The sequence below is a fragment of the Cherax quadricarinatus genome, chromosome 26, assembly GCF_038502225.1.
Source record: "Cherax quadricarinatus isolate ZL_2023a chromosome 26, ASM3850222v1, whole genome shotgun sequence".
Taxonomy (NCBI): Eukaryota; Metazoa; Arthropoda; class Malacostraca; order Decapoda; family Parastacidae; genus Cherax; species Cherax quadricarinatus.
The window spans coordinates 23,240,377-23,259,308 of record NC_091317.1 but is presented as its reverse complement, the minus strand read 5'-3'; the positions used below and the strand labels follow the sequence as shown (position 1 = coordinate 23,259,308).

Sequence of the window (18,932 nt, the reverse complement as noted above, 5' to 3'; positions counted from 1 at the left end):
TCCTGCGTTCCAACGAGTACAAGTCAAGTGCGTCCAAGCGTTCCCAATAGTTAAGGTGCTTGACAGAACTTTTACGTGCAGTAAAGGATCTCTGTACACTCTCTAGATCTGCGATTTCACCTGCTTTGAATGAAGATGTTAATGTACAGCAGTATTCCAGCCTAGAGAGAACAAGTGATTTGAAAAGGATCATCATTGGCTTGGCATCTCTCGTTTTGAACGTTCTCATTATCCATCCTATCATTTTCTTTGCACGTGCGATCGTGGCACTGTTGTGATCCTTGAAAGTGAGATCCTCAGACATTACTACTCCCAGGCCCCTTACATTATTTTTCCGCTCTTTTGTATGGCCAGAGTTTGTAGTATACTCTGTTCTAGTTATTATCTCCTCCAGTTTTCCATAACGGAGTAGTTGGAATTTGTCCTCATTGAACATCATATTGTTTACCGTTGCCCACTGGAAAACTTTGTTTATATCTTCTTGGAGGTTAACCGCGTCCTCAGCAGATGACAGCCTCATGCAGATCCTAGTATCATCCACAAAGGATGATACGGTGCTGTGATGTATATCTCTGTTTATGTCTGATATGAGGATAAGGAATAAGATGGGGGCGAGTACTGTGCCTTGTGGAACAGAGCTCTTCACTATGCCAGCCTCCGATTTAACTCTGTTGACCACTACTCTTTGTTTGATTTGTTATTCCTTTAGCACGTATTTTGCTATAATTTCTACTCCTGGTAGTATTAACCTTACCTGTTGTGGGTTGAAGTCTGGAGAAGCACTTCACCTCTACTCTTCTACTGATCAGGTAAGGTGATCCACCAGGAGTGTTTCTGTTCATTGTTACTGATTTACCTGGTTACCAGTAATGTCAATGAAGTAAAATACCAACCTCTGTCTTTCTTCAATGTTTTACTTATCTAACACTCATGTAATCAGTGTTATTTTCTTTATTATCAGCTCTGCTGCTGGCCTGGTCAACCAGGGTAGACGCTCGTTAATTGGATCAAGATCCCTGTCTACAGGACATAGTGGAACATTACGACTCCTCACCTCTGAAATCTGAACTGTGGTACTACGACCAAGTAGTGACAGGAATTCCAGAACATAGGACGAACACCGCCACCCAGGATAACCAACACCATTTCTTCTAAAACATCATCAGTAGACCATCCTGGGAATAAGATACTCCAGTCCCTACTGGAACTACAGCGGCCAATTTTTATTTTATTTATTGAAAACCTTAAAGTTATAATAATTATCCATCAAGTTATTCATTATTTTTCCATTCTTCTGTTCAGGCGGAAGGCGTTCCCCTGACAGATATATTCATGTTTTAATATTAGTTCAAGATTTTCCCCATTTTGACCGTAATAAACTTTATCACATATTTTACACGGAATCTTATAGATACAACCGTCAACAGATTAGGGAAATACTTTCCTCTTTCCGTACTATCTTCTGTTACACTAGTATAAATAATTCCCCCAACCCTCCTCCCTCCAACCCTCAGCTATCCCTTTACACTCACCCCTCCTTCTTCCTCCCCTCGTTCTTCTATGACACCTGGGTGCTGGGCTCACATATGTGTACCACACCTGGGTGCTGGGCTCACACGTGTGTAACACACCTGGGTGCTGGGCTCACATATGTGTACCACACCTGGGTGCTGGGCTCACACGTGTGTAACACACCTGGGTGCTGGGCTCACACGTGTGTAACACACCTGGGTGCTGGGCTCACACATGTGTACCACACCTGGGTGCTGGGCTCACACGTGTGTACTACACCTGGGTGCTGGGCTCACACGTGTGTAACACACCTGGGTGCTGGGCTCACACATGTGTACCACACCTGGGTGCTGGGCTCACATGTGTGTACCACACCTGGGTGCTGGGCTCACATGTGTGTACCACACCTGGGTGCTGGGCTCACATGTGTGTACCACACCTGGGTGCTGGGCTCACATGTGTGTACCACACCTGGGTGCTGGGCTCACACGTGTGTAACACACCTGAGTGCTGGGCTCACACATGTGTACCACACCTGGGTGCTGGGCTCACACACGTGTGCACCACACCTGGGTGCTGGGCTCACACATGTATACCACACCTGGGTGCTGGGCTCACACACGTGTGTACCACACCTGGGTGCTGGGCTCACACACGTGTGCACCACACCTGGGTGCTGGGCTCACACATGTATACCACACCTGGGTGCTGGGCTCACACACGTGTGCACCACACCTGGGTGCTGGGCTCACACATGTATACCACACCTGGGTGCTGGGCTCACACACGTGTGTACCACACCTGGGTGCTGGGCTCACACACGTGTGCACCACACCTGGGTGCTGGGCTCACACATGTATACCACACCTGGGTGCTGGGCTCACACACGTGTGCACCACACCTGGGTGCTGGGCTCACACACGTGTGTACCACACCTGGGTGCTGGGCTCACACACGTGTGTACCACACCTGGGTGCTGGGCTCACACACGTGTGTACCACACCTGGGTGCTGGGCTCACACACGTGTGTACCACACCTGGGTGCTGGGCTCACACATGTGCACCACACCTGGGTGCTGGGCTCACACGTGTGCACCACAACTGGGTGCTGGGCTCACACGTGTGTACCACACCTGGGTGCTGGGCTCACACGTGTGCACCACACCTGGGTGCTGGGCTCACACATGTGCACCACACCTGGGTGCTGGGCTCACACGTGTGCACCACAACTGGGTGCTGGGCTCACACGTGTGCACCACAACTGGGTGCTGGGCTCACACACGTGTGTACCACACCTGGGTGCTGGGCTCACACGTGTGCACCACAACTGGGTGCTGGGCTCACACACGTGTGTACCACACCTGGGTGCTGGGCTCACACGTGTGCACCACAACTGGGTGCTGGGCTCACACGTGTGTACTACACCTGGGTGCTGGGCTCACACATGTGTACCACACCTGGGTGCTGGGCTTACACACGTGTGCACCACACCTGGGTGCTGGGCTCGCACACGTGTGCCAATGTTTCGTATAAGTGTAGGTGTATTTCATCTTCTTTCTGCTCTCTTTTCCCTCCTCTTCTACCTATTCATTCTCCTCCCGCCTCTTCTTCTCTTCCTCCCCCTACTTCAACATCATCTCTTCCTTTATTTTTCTCGTCCTCTTCATTTTACTCCTTTATCGTCATTTTTCTTCTTCCTTCCTCTCTCTCTCTCTTCCTTTCCTCCTGCTCCAAGGGTGCTGCGGCGCCCTTTGGTGTTATTACCATCAAAGGGCGTGGCGGCGGCAGCAAGAACTAACAACAACAAATACACACCATCGTAACCTTTCCCGCGTAAACAAAATGGCGGCTTTTCCCGCGTTTTTCTCTCTTTTTTGAATTTAAAACTTCGCGCGCTTTATCTGCAACGATCTCTTAAACAGTCCGGCACAAAATTTTGGCTTCAACGTCAATGCGCATAAGATCAATGCTATTTATATATTTTGTAGAAGGCGAATGTTCATCAGGTTTTTGAAATATTAGTTTTATCAGAAAAAAATATTATGAAAACACTGTATTCTATTTTTAAGATATACTGTAGATATAATGGAGAGACAGACACACACACACACCCAGCTAGCATATACGTAAAGAAGGCTGGCCGGGTAAACACACACACACACGACCAGTGAAGAGGTGGGGCCAGGAGCTATGAATCGACCCCTGCAACCATAGGTGAGTACACACACACACTCGACCCCTCCAACCACATACAGGTGAGTACACACACACACACACACACACACACACACACACACACACACACACACACACACACACACACACACACACACACACACACATCAACCAAATAACTGCTGGAATCATTCAGGACCCTGTACACCGTGTACGTTAGGCCCATATTGGAGTATGCGGCACCAGTTTGGAACCCACACCTAGCCAAGCACGTGAAGAAACTAGAGAAAGTGCAAAGGTTTGCAACAAGACTAGTCCCAGAGCTAAGAGGTATGTCCTACGAGGAGAGGTTAAGGGAAATCAACCTGACGACACTGGAGGACAGGAGAGATAGGGGGGACATGATAACGACATACAAAATACTGAGAGGAATTGACAAGGTGGACAAAGACAGGATGTTCCAGAGATTGGACACAGTAACAAGGGGACACAGTTGGAAGCTGAAGACACAGATGAATCACAGGGATGTTAGGAAGTATTTCTTCAGCCACAGAGTAGTCAGTAAGTGGAATAGTTTGGGAAGCGATGTAGTGGAGGCAGGATCCATACATAGCTTTAAGCAGAGGTATGATAAAGCTCACGGCTCAGGGAGAGTGACCTAGTAGCGATCAGTGAAGAGGCGGGGCCAGGAGCTCGGACTCGACCCCCGCAACCTCAACTAGGTGAGTACAACTAGGTGAGTACACACACACACACACACACACACACACACACACACACACACACACACACACACACACACACACACACACACACACACACGGAACAGGAGTATAAATGCCAACCAGCACGGATTCACGGAAGGCAAATCCTGTGTCACAAACCTTCTGGAGTTTTATGATAAAATAACAGAAGACAAGAGAGAGAGGGGTGGGTTGATTGCATCTTCTTGGACTGCAAGAAGGCCTTTGACACAGTTCCTCACAAGAGATTAGTGCAGAAGCTAGAGCATCAGGCGCATATAACAGGAAGGGCACTGCAATGGATCAGAGAATACCTGACAGGGAGGCAACAACGAGTCATGGTACGTAATGATGTATCACAGTGGGCACCTGTGACGAGCGGGGTCCCACAGGGGTCGGTCCTAGGACCAGTGCTATTTTTGGTATATGTGAACGACATGACGGAAGGGTTAGACTCAGAAGTGTCCCTGTTTGCAGATGATGTGAAGTTAATGAGGAGAATTAAATCTGATGAGGACCAGGCAGGACTTCAAAGAGACCTGGACAGACTGGACACCTGGTCCAGCAAATGGCTTCTCGAATTTAATCCTGCCAAATGCAAAGTCATGAAGATAGGGGAAGGGCACAGAAGACCACAGACAGAGTATAGGCTAGGTGGCCAAAGACTGCAAACCTCACTCAAGGAGAAAGATCTTGGGGTGAGTATAACACCGAGCATGTCTCCGGAAGCACACATCAATCAGATAACTGCTGCAGCATATGGGCGCCTGGCAAACCTGAGAACAGCATTCCGATACCTTAGTAAGGAATCATTCAAGACACTGTACACTGTGTATGTCAGGCCCATACTGGAGTATGCAGCACCTGTTTGGAACCCGCACTTGATAAAGCACGTCAAGAAACTAGAGAAAGTACAAAGGTTTGCAACAAGGTTAGTTCCAGAGCTAAGGGGAATGTCCTACGAAGAAAGATTAAGGGAAATCGGCCTGACGACACTGGAGGACAGGAGGGTCAGGGGAGACATGATAGCGACATATAAAATACTGCGTGGAATAGACAAGGTGGACAAGGACAGGATGTTCCAGGGAGGGGACACAGAAACAAGAGGCCACAATTGGAAGTTGAAGACACAAATGAGTCAGAGAGATAGTAGGAAGTATTTCTTCAGTCATAGAGTTGTAAGGCAGTGGAATAGCCTAGAAAATGACGTAGTGGAGGCAGGAACCATACACAGTTTTAAGACGAGGTTTGATAAAGCTCATGGAGCGGGGAGAGAGAGGGCCTAGTAGCAACCGGTGAAGAGGCGGGGCCAGGAGCTAGGACTCGACCCCTGCAACCACAAATAGGTGAGTACAAATAGGTGAGTACACACACACACACACACACACACAGGGTAAAGGAGGTAAAGCAAGAGAGTTGCTTCTGGATTCTCTTGTCTATCTTTCTCAAACCATTTATCTCCAGCTGGTTCTGTTTCTTGTTTTCATCCTATTGTCGTCTCTCCATTTGTATTTGGATCATTGCTTACATCCTTACCTCTGCCTCTTCTGTCCTCTCCTGAGTATCTGTTTCTGTTCTGTTCTCCTTACTACAAACCTTTATCCCCCACTCTTTGCATATATCTGAAAACCTGCTATAGGAAATCCCTTACATTATTTAGGCTTCAGATTTTCAATACTCGACTTATTCTTCCCCGGCTTTCCACATAAGACAGATTCCAGATTTATCTTTCCTGTTCAAGGTCACCACGCGTGATGCAGGATTTTTTGCATACTGTATATATAGCCTAGGTAGTAGGTTGGTAGGAAGCAACCACCCATGGAGGTACTACCGTCCTGTGGTAGTAGGTTGGTAGGAAGCAACCACCCAGGGAGGTACTACCGTCCTGTGGTAGTAGGTTGGTAGGAAGCAACCACCCAGGGAGGTACTACCATCCTGTGGTAGTAGGTTGGTAGGAAGCAACCACCCAGGGAGGTACTACCGTCCTGTGGTAGTAGGTTGGTAGGAAGCAACCACCCAGGGAGGTACTACCGTCCTGTGGTAGTAGGTTGGTAGGAAGCAACCACCCAGGGAGGTACTACCGTCTTGCAGTAGTAGGTTGGTAGGAAGCAACCACCCAGGGAGGTACTACCGTCCTGTGGTAGTAGGTTGGTAGACAGCAACCACCCAGGGAGGTACTACCGTCCTGTGGCAGTAGGTTGGTAGGAAGCAACCACCCAGGGAGGTACTACCGTCCTATGGTAGTAGGTTGGTAGACAGCAACCTCCCAGGGAGGTACTACCGTCCTGTGGTAGTAGGTTGGTAGACAGCAACCACCCAGGGAGGTACTACCGTCCTGTGGTAGTAGGTTGGTAGACAACAACCACCCAGGGAGGTACTACCGTCCTGACAAGTGAGAGTAAAACGGAAACCTGTAATTGTTTTACATGATATTAGGATTGCTGGTGTTTTTTCTGTCTCATAAACACGCGGGATAACAGGCATATCTTGCTACTGCTACTTACACTTAGGTCACACTACACATACATGTACAAGCATATATATACACACCCCTCTGGGTTTTCTGCTATTTACTTTCTAGTTCTTGTTCTTGTTTATTTCCTCTTATCTCCATGGGGAAGTGGAACAGAATTCTTCCTCCGTAAGCCATGCGTGTTGTAAGAGGCGACTAAAATGCCAGGAGCAATGGGCTAGTAACCCCTTCTCCTGTATATATTACTAAATGTAAAAAGAGAAACTTTCGCTTTCCTTATTGGGCCACCATGCCTCGGTGGGATACGGCCGGTGTGTTGAAAGATTATATATATATATATATATATATATATATATATATATATATATATATATATATATATATATATATATATATGTATATATATATATATATATATATATATATATATATATATATATATATATATATATATATTTAAAAACAAATGAACATACTGCAGAGATGATCAGAAAATTCTTTGCTGGAATTCAAACCCAGAAATTGTAAAATCATCATCTAAACCCTTCTCTACCCCCTCAACCCCCCTCCCCCATCCTGTGATTCCCGTTACCACCTTGCCAGCCTAATTCCCGTCGTCTCAACCTATTCTCTGCTGTATAGCCCTTGTGGTTTAGCGCTTCTTTTTTATTATAATAATCAACCTATTCTCTACGCTCTCGACCCCTAGCTCAATCATCCTAACTCATTTTGCACCCCACCAACTCTTCCCCTCTCTCCCAGCCCACTCCTCACCCCACACAATCGCCTCCCCACCCTCTCAACTAACACCACAATCACACCGCTGACAAAACACAGTGTTGAAGGACTATCGGATGAGGTTAAAATTGGCTTCCCGAGGTGTTGATGACACTGTTCCTCACAGTGTGAGGCAGTGTGTTACAGTGTGAGGCAGTTACAGTGTGAGGCAGTTACAGTGTGAGGCAGTGTGTTACAGTGTGAGACAGTTACAGTGTGAGGCAGTGTGTTACAGTGTGAAGCAGTGTGTTACAGTGTGAAGCAGTGTTATTCACAGTGTGAAGCAGTGTGTTACAATGTGAGGCAGTGTTACTCACAGTGTGAAACAGTGTGTTACAATGTGAGGCAGTGTGTTACAATGTGAGGAAGTGTTACTCACAGTGTGAGGCAGTGTTACAATGTGAGGCAGTGTTACTCACAGTGTGAGGCAGTATGTTACAATGTGAGGCAGTGTGTTGCAATGTGAGGCAGTGTGTTACAATATGAGGCAGTGTGTTACAATGTGAGGCAGTGTGTTACAATATGAGGCAGTGTGTTGCAATGTGAGGCAGTGTGTTACAATGTGAGGCAGTGTGTTACAATATGAGGCAGTGTGTTGCAATGTGAGGCAGTGTGTTACAATATGAGGCAGTGTGTTACAATGTGAGGCAGTGTTACTCACAGTGTGAGGCAGTGTGTTACAATGTGAGGCAGTATGTTACAATGTGAGGCAGTGTGTTACAGTGTGAGGCAGTATGTTACAATGTGAGGCAGTGTGTTACAGTGTGAGGCAGTGTTACTCACAGTGTGAGGCAGTATGTTACAATGTGAGGCAGTGTGTTACAATGTGAGGCAGTGTGTTACAGTGTGAGGCAGTGTTACTCACAGTGTGAGGCAGTGTGTTACAATGTGAGGCAGTGTGTTACAATATGAGGCAGTGTGTTACAGTGTGAGGCAGTGTGTTACAATGTGAGGCAGTGTGTTACAATATGAGGCAGTGTGTTACAGTGTGAGGCAGTGTGTTACAATGTGAGGCAGTGTGTTACAATGTGAGGCAGTGTGTTACAATGTGAGGCAGTGTGTTACAGTGTGAGGCAGTGTGTTACAATGTGAGGCAGTGTGTTACAATGTGAGGCAGTGTGTTACAATGTGAGGCAGTGTGTTACAATGTGAGGCAGTGTGTTACAATGTGACTCAGTGTGTTACAGTGTGAGGCAGTGTGTTACAGGGTGAGGCAGTGTGTTACAGTGTGAGGCAGTGTGTTACAGTGTGAGGCAGTGTGTTACAGTGTGAGGCAGTGTGTTACAGTGTGAGGCAGTGTGTTACAGTGTGAGGCAGTGTGTTACAGTGTGACTCAGTGTGTTACAGTGTGAGGCAGTGTGTTACAGGGTGAGGCAGTGTGTTACAGTGTGAGGCAGTGTGTTACAGTGTGAGGCAGTGTGTTACAGTGACTCTTGTAGTGTAAGGAAGTGATGGAGAATTACTATCGATTCCCTTCGTTATTTATTGAACGTAGACCGGGTGGGTGGTGTGGGCGGGGGAGCGGGGTGGGTGGTGTGGGCGGGGTGGGTGGTGTGGGCGGGGTGGGCGGGTGTGAGTGGTGTGGGCGGGATGAGTGGTGTGGGCGGGGTGAGTGGTGTGGGCGGTGTGGGCAGGGTGGGTGGTGTGGGCGGGGTGGGTGGCAATTATGAGGACGGGAGGAAATGATTAGGAGGAAGGTCGTGGGAAATGGGGTTGGTGGGAGTAAAGATGAGGGGTGTTGGGTGGGTGAAGAAGGGGGTGGGAGAGGATTAAGGTGAGGTGGGAGGGGGTAAAGGAGAGGGAGGAGAAGATGCAGGAGGGGTGGGGAGGGTGAAGGAGGAATGTGAGAGGGTTAAGCAGGGAGTGGGGGAGACTTAAGGTGGGGTGGGATAGGGTGATGGTGGGGTGGGAGAGGATGAAGGTGGAGTGGGAGAGGATGAACGAAGGATGGGAGAGGATGAAGGAGGGGTGGGAGAGGGTGAAGGTGGGGTGGGAGAAGGTGATGGGAGAGGGTTAAGGTGGGGGAAGAAGGGGGTGAAGGAGGGGGTGGAAGAGGGTGAATGTGGAAGTGGGAGAGGGTGAAGGTGGGGGTGGGAGAGGGTTAAGGTGGGGGAAGAAGAGGGTGAAGGTGGGGTGGGAAAGGGTGAAGGAGGGGTGGGGGAGAGTGAAGGATGAGTGGGAGAGAGTGAAGGTGGGGGAAGGAGAGGGTGAAGGAGGGATGGGAGAGGATGGGGGAGGGGTGGGAGAGGTTGAAAGTTGGGGCGGGAGAGGGTGAAGGTGGGGGTGGTGCCCATGACCATGTATAATGACAGGTAAATCTTACTGAAGTCTACTTACGTTCTTTACTTTTCCGTGTTTCTTGATAGCTCTTCTTCCTGAAATATTTTTCCTGTAACTGAGAAGGCCTGGTCCGAGACCGGGCCGCGGGGGCGCTGATCACCGGAATACCCTCCAGGTAGACTCCAGGCATGCAGGTATGTGTCTTAATTAACAGATACATTAAAAAACCGAGTAGCTTTTGTCCAAGATGATTACAAACTATTACTACAAACTTAATTATTAATTACGTAATTAAAATACTCAAACATCGCTGGGTCAGGGTGAGGCAAAGTGGAGAGTGTCAGGTGTAACATCACCGAGGCAGGGCGAGACAGGGTGTTAGGTGTCAGGTGTAACATCACCGAGGCAGGGCGAGACAGGGTGTTAGGTGTCTGGTGTAACATCACCGAGGCAGGGTGAGACAGGGTGTTAGGTGTCAGGTGTAACATCACCGAGGCAGGGCGAGACAGGGTGTTAGGTGTCTGGTGTAACATCACCGAGGCAGGGTGAGACAGGGTGTTAGGTGTCAGGTGTAACATCACCGAGACAGGGTGTTAGGTGTCAGGTGTAACATCACCGAGGCAAGGCGAGACAGGGTGTCAGGTGTAACATCACCGAGGCAGGGTGACACAGGGTGTTAGGTGTCAGGTGTAACATCACCGAGGCAGGGCGAGACAGGGTGTTAGGTGTCAGGTGTAACATCACCGAGACAGGGTGTTAGGTGTCAGGTGTAACATCACCGAGGCAAGGCGAGACAGGGTGTCAGGTGTAACATCACCGAGGCAGGGCGAGACAGGGTGTCAGGTGTAACATCACCGAGGCAGGGTGAGACAGGGTGTTAGGTGTCTGGTGTAACATCACCGAGGCAGGGTGAGACAGGGTGTCAGGTGTAACATCACCGAGGCAGGGCGAGACAGGGTGTTAGGTGTCTGGTGTAACATCACCGAGGCAGGGTGAGACAGGGTGTTAGGTGTCAGGTGTAACATCACCGAGGCAGGGTGAGACAGGGTGTTAGGTGTCAGGTGTAACATCACCGAGGCAAGGCGAGACAGAGTGTCAGGTGTAACATCACCGAGGCAAGGCGAGACAGAGTGTCAGGTGTAACATCACCGAGGCAAGGCGAGACAGAGTGTCAGGTGTAACATCACCGAGGCAGGGTGAGACAGGGTGTTAGGTGTCATGTACTCACCTATTTGTGGTTGCAGGGGTCAAGTCATAGCTCCTGGCCCCGCCTCTTCACTGATTGCTACTAGGTCCTCTCTCTCCCTGCTCCATGAGCTTTATCATACCTCGCCTTAAAACTATGTATGGTTCCCGCCTCCACTACTTCACTTTCTAGGCTATTCCACGGCTTGACTACTCTATGACTGAAGAAATACTTCCTAACATCCCTTTGATTCATCTGAGTCTTCAACTTCGTGTGTAACATCAACGAGGCAGGGTGAGACAGGGTGTTAGGTGTCTGGTGTAACATCACCGAGGCAGGGTGAGACAGGGTGTTAGGTGTCAGGTATAACATCACCGAGGCAGAGCGAGACAGGGTGTTAGGTGTCAGGTATAACATCACGAGCCAAGGCGAGACAGGGTGTTAGGTGTCTGGTGTAACATCACTTGGGAGTAGAATTCACCAGTCTCAGCTTCAAATTTGAAGTTTGTTAAGAAGCCGAAATTCCAAAACACAGTGAAATAAGAATGTGAGTATTTATCCACCGACAGTTTAACCAGAAAATCAGGTGAAAAACAATCATAATATTTATATATCCAGTAAATAAATTTAAATATCAGAAACTTAATGTTGTCTGTAGCGATGTGTGACGCATCATGAGGACCATAATACATGAACTGGAGGGTAGCATGTGGCCCCTAGGGGAGCACGTAGCTCCTAGGGCAGCATGTGGCCTCTAGAACAGCATGTGGCCTCTAGAACAGCATGTGGCCTCTAGAACAGCATGTGGCCTCTAGAACAGCATGTGGCCTCTAGAACAGCATGTGGCCTCTAGAACAGCATGTGGTCTCTAGAACAGCATGTGGCCTCTAGAACAGCATGTGGCCTCTAGAACAGCATGTGTTCTCTAGAACAGCATATGGCCTCTAGAACAGCATGTGGCCTCTAGAACAGCATGTGGCCTCTAGAACAGCATGTGGCCTCTAGAACAGCATGTGGCCTCTAGAACAGCATGTGGCCTCTAGAACAGCATGTGGCCTCTAGAACAGCATGTGGCCTCTAGAACAGCATGTGGCCTCTAGAACAGCATGTGGTCTCTAGAACAGCATGTGACCTCTAGAACAGCATGTGGTCTCTAGAACAGCATGTGGCCTCTAGAACAGCATGTGGCCTCTAGAACAGCATGTGGCCTCTAGAACAGCATGTGGTCTCTAGAACAGCATGTGACCTCTAGAACAGCATGTGGTCTCTAGAACAGCATGTGGCCTCTAGAACAGCATGTGGCCTCTAGAACAGCATGTGGCCTCTAGAACAGCATGTGGCCTCTAGAACAGCATGTGGCCTCTAGAACAGCATGTGGCCTCTAGAACAGCATTTGGCCATACGGGGAAGGGCTGGTGTGTTTTTTGCAATATTAAAAATATATATTTTTTTCACTTACGTGTCTTGGATCGAGGTTCCCTGGGCCCGTCCACAGTCACCTTGATTGCCTTAGTGTAGGTAGCCACCTGGGGTGGTGAGGTGCTGATGGTGATGGTCAGCATGAAGCTCTTGCCTGTCAGGAATAGTCAGACATTTGAGAGAAAATGAGGGAGGGTAACGAATCTAACTTCATTTTTCACACCAATGCGACATTTTAACATCATTTATTGTCTTAATAACGACAATTTACCTGAATTTCCAAGTGATTTTTCCTATTTTTGTATGCAAGCTGAACACAAGCAAAATATAAGAGAACTATTAGGTATATGAAATGCTGCTATCTCATATTTCACTAGAATGACCTGATAAACACTGACCATGGACATGAAAAGACTATCTCCAGGTCAGAAATTAAACCTTTAATGGTCAGAGCACTGTCGGATACTGAGATCCGTCCCAAATTTATTCACATCCTTACTTGACTCAAGAAATCGTAATGACACGATTGCAAATAAACCATACCCCCGGCCGGGATTGAACCCGCGGTCATAGAGTCTCAAAACTCCAGCCGGTCTAGTGGCTAACGCGACGGGCTGGAGTTTTGAGACTCTATGACCGCGGGTTCAATCCCGGCCGGGGGTATGGTTTATTCACATCCTTCTTAGCATAAGTCACTTCGCAATGTACAGATTCCATGGGCGGCACTTAACAAATTGGCAGTAAACTGATATCTTGTTAAGGAGAGCGATCACAAAGCACTTGGGACTGATTTTAAATATAACGTTATTAAAAATCACCATCGCTGAAAGAATGTGAGATAAAAAAAGGCACAGTACCGTGACTGGAACGATACACGAAAAAACCGCACATAGAAGAGAGGAGCTTGCGACGACGTTTCGGTCCGACTTGGACTTGCTCAACTTCTCGTTAGTGTGACTTTGTAAATGGTCCAAGTCGGACCGAAACGTTGTCGTAAGCTCCTCTCTTCTAAGTGCGGGTTATTAATGTGAGATAACCAAAGTGAACGAGGGTTAACACTTCCACCCTCACTATACACAAAAGAAATACTTCTTTACGAGTTCCCCTTCAAGTTAAGGTATGAGGACACAGACCACAGACACAGCCAGTCATGGGTTAAGGTGAACTAACTCTCTATACTGATATTTACATTATGAAGGTGGAATTACACCTTAATGGCACTTATCTCATTCAGTGATATTCTGGGATACAACTCAGGGAGATTAGTATTAATGATAAGGGAGACTGAATTTACAGGGAATAAGGGAATGGGTATTACTGGGTAGACTGAAATCTCACATGGTGAAGCAAAGTTGTCTCCACTAGCCACTTTCAGGAAGGTTCTGCCACATACGCAACAGCAGACCAACCTTCCAGCCTGGCTGCCACCCTACATGTACCCACTTAGGAAACAGATAAGTGTTTCTTGAAGCGGGTCCTAGGGGCGCTACTTGTACACTAAGAGAAAACACAATATGTGTCTGGGACCCAAGACTGTTCAACAACCTTCCACTAGCCATAAGGGGCATTACCAATAGATCCCTGGTTGTCTTCAAGAGGGAGGTGGACAGACGCCTAAAGTCAGTGCCGGGTCATCCGGGCTGTGGTTCGTACGTTGGACTGCGTGCAGCCAGCAGTAACAGCCTGGTTGATGAGGCCCTGATCCACCGGGAGGCCTGGTCGTGGACCGGGCCGCGGGGGCGTTGATCCCCGGAATACCCTCCAGATAGACCCTCCAGGTAGGTAGATAGCCATATGATGATCCGCAGCTGGGGATTTTGATCATCTGACCGAGGGCTTACGCTCGCTTACCGGTCCACCCCTTCGAAAATTCTGGTTACTATTCCAATAAACAATAATCCTCCTCACTTAGCTACTTTCCCTGAGCTTATAAAGGCCTCTACACCCTCCCACCCATAACTTCCAGCAGTGAAGAATGAGTTCGTGACTTATTCCCCAGAGAAAAGAATTGATGCGCTCGCACACACTGCCTCCACACAACTAAGATAGAGGGATTAGTATTTCTGAAAATATTGCTCTCGTAAACGAGATAGTGGATGGTCATTGCTGATGAGTGATGGTAATGAATGGCGAGTGAAGGTGTGATATGGTGAATTATGTAGAGTTTGAGTGATAGTGAGGGGAACGGGGGGTCATGAATGGTGAGTTGTTGGTTATAATGAATGGTGAGCACTGTCTCATCCTAAAACAACAACTGTGACGGCTACTACGTAACAACAACTAGACAATCTTTGAAGGCCGCAACTCTCCCTAACACTCCAGCATTGACTTCTTTTATAACCCCTTCTGTAAACACATTAAACCACCGTGGTGACATCACACATCCCTCTCTCACAACCATGTTTACTCTGAAACATTCCCTTTCTCGCCTATTATTATAATTATTATTATTATTTGTAGTAGTAGTAGTAATAGTAATAGTAGTAGTAGTAGTAGTAGTGGTAGTAGTAGTAGTAGTAGTAGTAACAGCAGCAGTAACGTTTCACAGTGAAACTCTTAAATCGTAAGGGTGACAGGCCCTGAAGAATGGGCGGTAATCAGGTTTGATCCAGGGAACGTGAGGGTAGCTCCAATCCCTTGTATCAAGAGCCCTTCATCAATATCAAGGTGCCCCTTCCCTCTTGAAGGGGTTTTAAATCAAGTAATATTATCTCCGGCTTAACTGCAGGGAAAGACTTGGATCCCAGCTCAGGCTGACACTGCTGAAGTCTTCCAGCTCAGGCTGACACTGCTGAAGTCTTCCAGCTCAGGCTGACACTGCTGAAGTTTCCCAGCTCATGCTGACACTACTGAAGTCTCAGAGCTCAGGCTGACAGATTTCAGCACTTAATTTATGAGTGATAGCTCTAGCCCTTTCGTGTTACAATCAACACATCAACAGGAGCTTGCAATGTTGATGAAAAGAGGAGGATTTCCAATTGGACTTCTTCCTCTTTTCTGTAACAATGCAAGCTCCTAATGAATGATGTGTTGATTGTAACACGAAAGGCCTAGAACTATCATTCAACCCCCCGTGGTTTTTTTATATATATATATATATATATATATATATATATATATATATATATATATATATATATATATATATATATATGCAAGGAATTTGCAAGAGCATGCGAAATATACACAAACACTGATCTCTGGCAGGAGACTCGAACCTACGAACCTTGGGACAAGGTATGCAGTGCTTTACCATTCTCACCACACTGGACAATATCTTGGCGCCTAGCTCACGCTAGACGTTAATCCAAGGCAGCCAGTTTTCAGCTGTATGCCTTCTCCCTGAAAGCTGGCTGCCTTGGATCAACGTCTAGCGTGAGCTAGGCGCCAAGATATTGTCCAGTGTGGTGAGAATGGTAAAGCACTGCGTACCTTGTCCCAAGGTTCGTAGGTTCGAGTCTCCTTCGGCCAGAGATCAGTGTTTATATATATATATATATATATATATATATATATATATATATATATATATATATATATAACATAGTGAGTGCAGGAAACCGACCATCAGAAAGCGGTGTTGAATTCAAAGAGCAAACATGTGTGTGTGTAACTCCATGGAAGATCAAATTCGATCGTAAAGACGCAGATGGCAGTGTGGGAAAAAGTGGCTTCAATTAGCACCTTCTGGTGCCATCTAGTGTCAAGTGTCGGAGCCACAGAGTTGTGGCGGCTCTGACACTCTTCAAAGTCTATTTACAAATGGGCAACATGCACGGTGTTGCCATACAGAGATTACGGATGCTCATAGTGGTATAAACATTTTTTTTTGTGTGGGGGGGGAGGGAGGGGTCGCTTATATGAATATATATATGTCGTACCGATTAAGCCGAATCACCGACTTCGGCCAATTCGGCAGAATAATTTTTTTTCGCCATAAAACCGCTGAAATCAATCCGATAATAACGACAAAAAAATGTTTAACATTGATTTGAGGCAATATTAAATAAATTTAAACTCACCACTGCTATACATAGCAGAATTTAACTAGAAACAATTAAGTTAGTTTCAGTTAGGTTAGGCGAGGTGAGGTTAAATTAGGTGAGGTTAGGTTAGGTTAAGTTAGGTGAGGTTAAGTTAAGTTAGGTCATGTTAGGATAGGTTAGATTAAGTTAGGTGAGGTCAGGTTAGATTAGGTTAAGTTAGGTGAGGTCAGGTTAGGTTAGGTTAAGTTAGGTTAGGTTAGGTGAAGTCAGGTTAGATCAGGTTAGATCAGGTTAGGTTAGGTTAAGTTAGGTGAGGTCAGATTAGGTTAGGTTAAGTTAGGTGAGGTCAGGTTAGGTCAGGTTAGGTTAGGCTAGGTTAAGTCAGGTTAGGTTAGGTGAAGTCAGGTTAGGTTAGGTCAGGTTAGGTTAGGTTAGGTCAGGTTAGGTTAGGTTAGGTTAGGTCAGGTTAGGTTAGGTTAGGTTAGGTTAGGTCAGGTCAGGTTAGGTTAGGTCAGGTTAGGTTAGGTTAGGTCAGGTTAGGTTAGGTTAGGTTAGGTTAGGTTAGTCAGGTTAGGCCAGGTTAGGTTAGGTTAGGTTAGGTTATGTTAGGTTATGTTAGGTTAGGTTAGGTTAGGTTAGGTTAGGTTAGGTTAGGTAAGGTTAGGTTAGGTTAGGTCAGGTTAGGTAAGGTTAGGTTAGGTTAGGTCAGGTCAGGTTAGGTTAGGTTAGGTTAGGTTAGGTTAGGTTAGGTCAGGTTAAGTAAGGTTAGGTCAAGTCAGATTAGGTCAGGTTAGGTTAGGTCAGGTTAGGTTAGGTTAGGTTAGGTTAGGTTAGGTTAGGTCAGGTTAGGTAAGGTTAGGTCAAATCAGGTTAGGTCAGGTTAGGTTAGGTCAGGTTAGGTTAGGTTAGATTAGGTTAGGTTAGGCCAGGTTAGGTAAGGTTAGGCCAGGTTAGGTAAGGTTAAGCCAGGTCAGGTCAGGATAGGTTAGGTTAGGTTAGGTCAGGTTAGGTTAGGTTAGGTTAGGTTAGGTTAGGTCAGGTCAGGTCAGGTCAGGTCAGGTTAGGTTAGGTTAGGTTAAGTCAGGTTAGGCCAGGTTAGGTTAGGTTAGGTTAGGTTAGGTTAGGTCAGGTTAGGTAAGGTTAGGTCAAGTCAGGTTAGGTCAGGTTAGGTTAGGTCAGGTTAGGTTAGGTCAGGTTAGGTTAGGTTAGGTTAGGCTTGGTTAGGTTAGGTTAGGGCAGGTTAGGTAAGGTTAGGTTAGGTCAGGTTAGGTTAGGTTAGGTCAGGTTAGGTAAGGTTAGGTCAGGTTAGGTTAGGTTAGGTTAGGTTAGGTCAGGTTAGGTAAGGTTAGGTCAAGTCAGGTTAGGTAAGGTTAGGTTAGATCAGGTTAGGTTAGGTTAGGTTAGGTTAGGTTAGGTTAGGTTAGGCCAGGTTAGGTAAGGTTAGGCCAGGTCAGGTCAGGTTATGTTAGGTTAGGTTAGATTAGGTTAGGTTAGGTTAGGTTAGATAAGGTTAGGTTAGGTTATGTTAGGTAAGGTTAGGTCAGGTTAGGTAAGGTTAGGTAAGGTTAGGTAAGGTTAGGTTAGGTCAGGTCAGGTCAGGTTAGGTTAGGTTAGGTTAGGTTAGGTTAGGTTAGGTCAGGTCAAGTCAGGTTAGGTTAGGTTAGGTTAGGTTAGGTTAGGTCAGGTTAGGTTAGGTTAGGTTTGGTTAGGTTAGGTCAGGTTAGGTCAGGTTAGGTTAGGTTAGATTAGGTTAGGTTAGGTCAGGTTAGGTTAGGTTACGTTAGGTTAGGTTAGGTTAGGTCAGGTTAGGTTAGGTTAGGTTAGGTTAGGTTAGGTCAGGTTAGGTTAGGTTAGGTTAGGTTAGGTTAGGTTAGGTTAGGTCAGGTTAGGTTAGGTTAGGTTAGGTTAGGTTAGGTCAGATTAGGTTAGGTTAGGTTAGGTTAGGTTAGGTCAGGTTAGGTTAGGTTAGGTTAGGTTAGGTTAGGTTATTTTACGTTAGATTAGGTTAGGTTAGGTTAGGTTACGTTTGGTTAGGTTAGGTTAGGTTACGTTTGGTTAGGTTAGGTTAGGTTAGGTTAGGTCAGGTTAGGTTAGGTTAGGTCAGGTCAGGTTAGGTTAGGTTAGGTTAGGTTAGGTTAGGTTAGGTCAGGTTAGGTTAGGTTAGGTTAGGTTACGTTAGGTTAGGTTAGGTTAGGTTAGGTTAGGTTAGGTCAGGTTAGGTTAGGTTAGGTTAGGTTAGGTTAGGTCAGGTTAGGTCAGGTCAGGTTAGGTCAGGTCAGGTCAGGTTAGGTCAGGTTAGGTCAGGTTAGGTCAGGTTAGGTTAGGTTAGGTTAGGTTAGGTTACGTTTGGTTAGGTTAGGTTAGGTTACGTTTGGTTAGGT

General features: G+C 46.8%; 1 protein-coding gene across 1 annotated transcript in view; it reads right to left on the bottom strand.

Annotated features, from left to right (window-relative positions):
• Positions 1-18,932, bottom strand: part of LOC128691556 (runt-related transcription factor 3-like) — a 115,401-nt gene that overhangs the window by 82,031 nt on the left and 14,438 nt on the right. Inside the window, exon 3 of the mRNA XM_053780397.2 lies at positions 12,606-12,719. Within this exon, the coding sequence (XP_053636372.2) occupies positions 12,606-12,719 (114 nt within the window). The remainder of the gene's footprint in view (positions 1-12,605; positions 12,720-18,932) is intronic.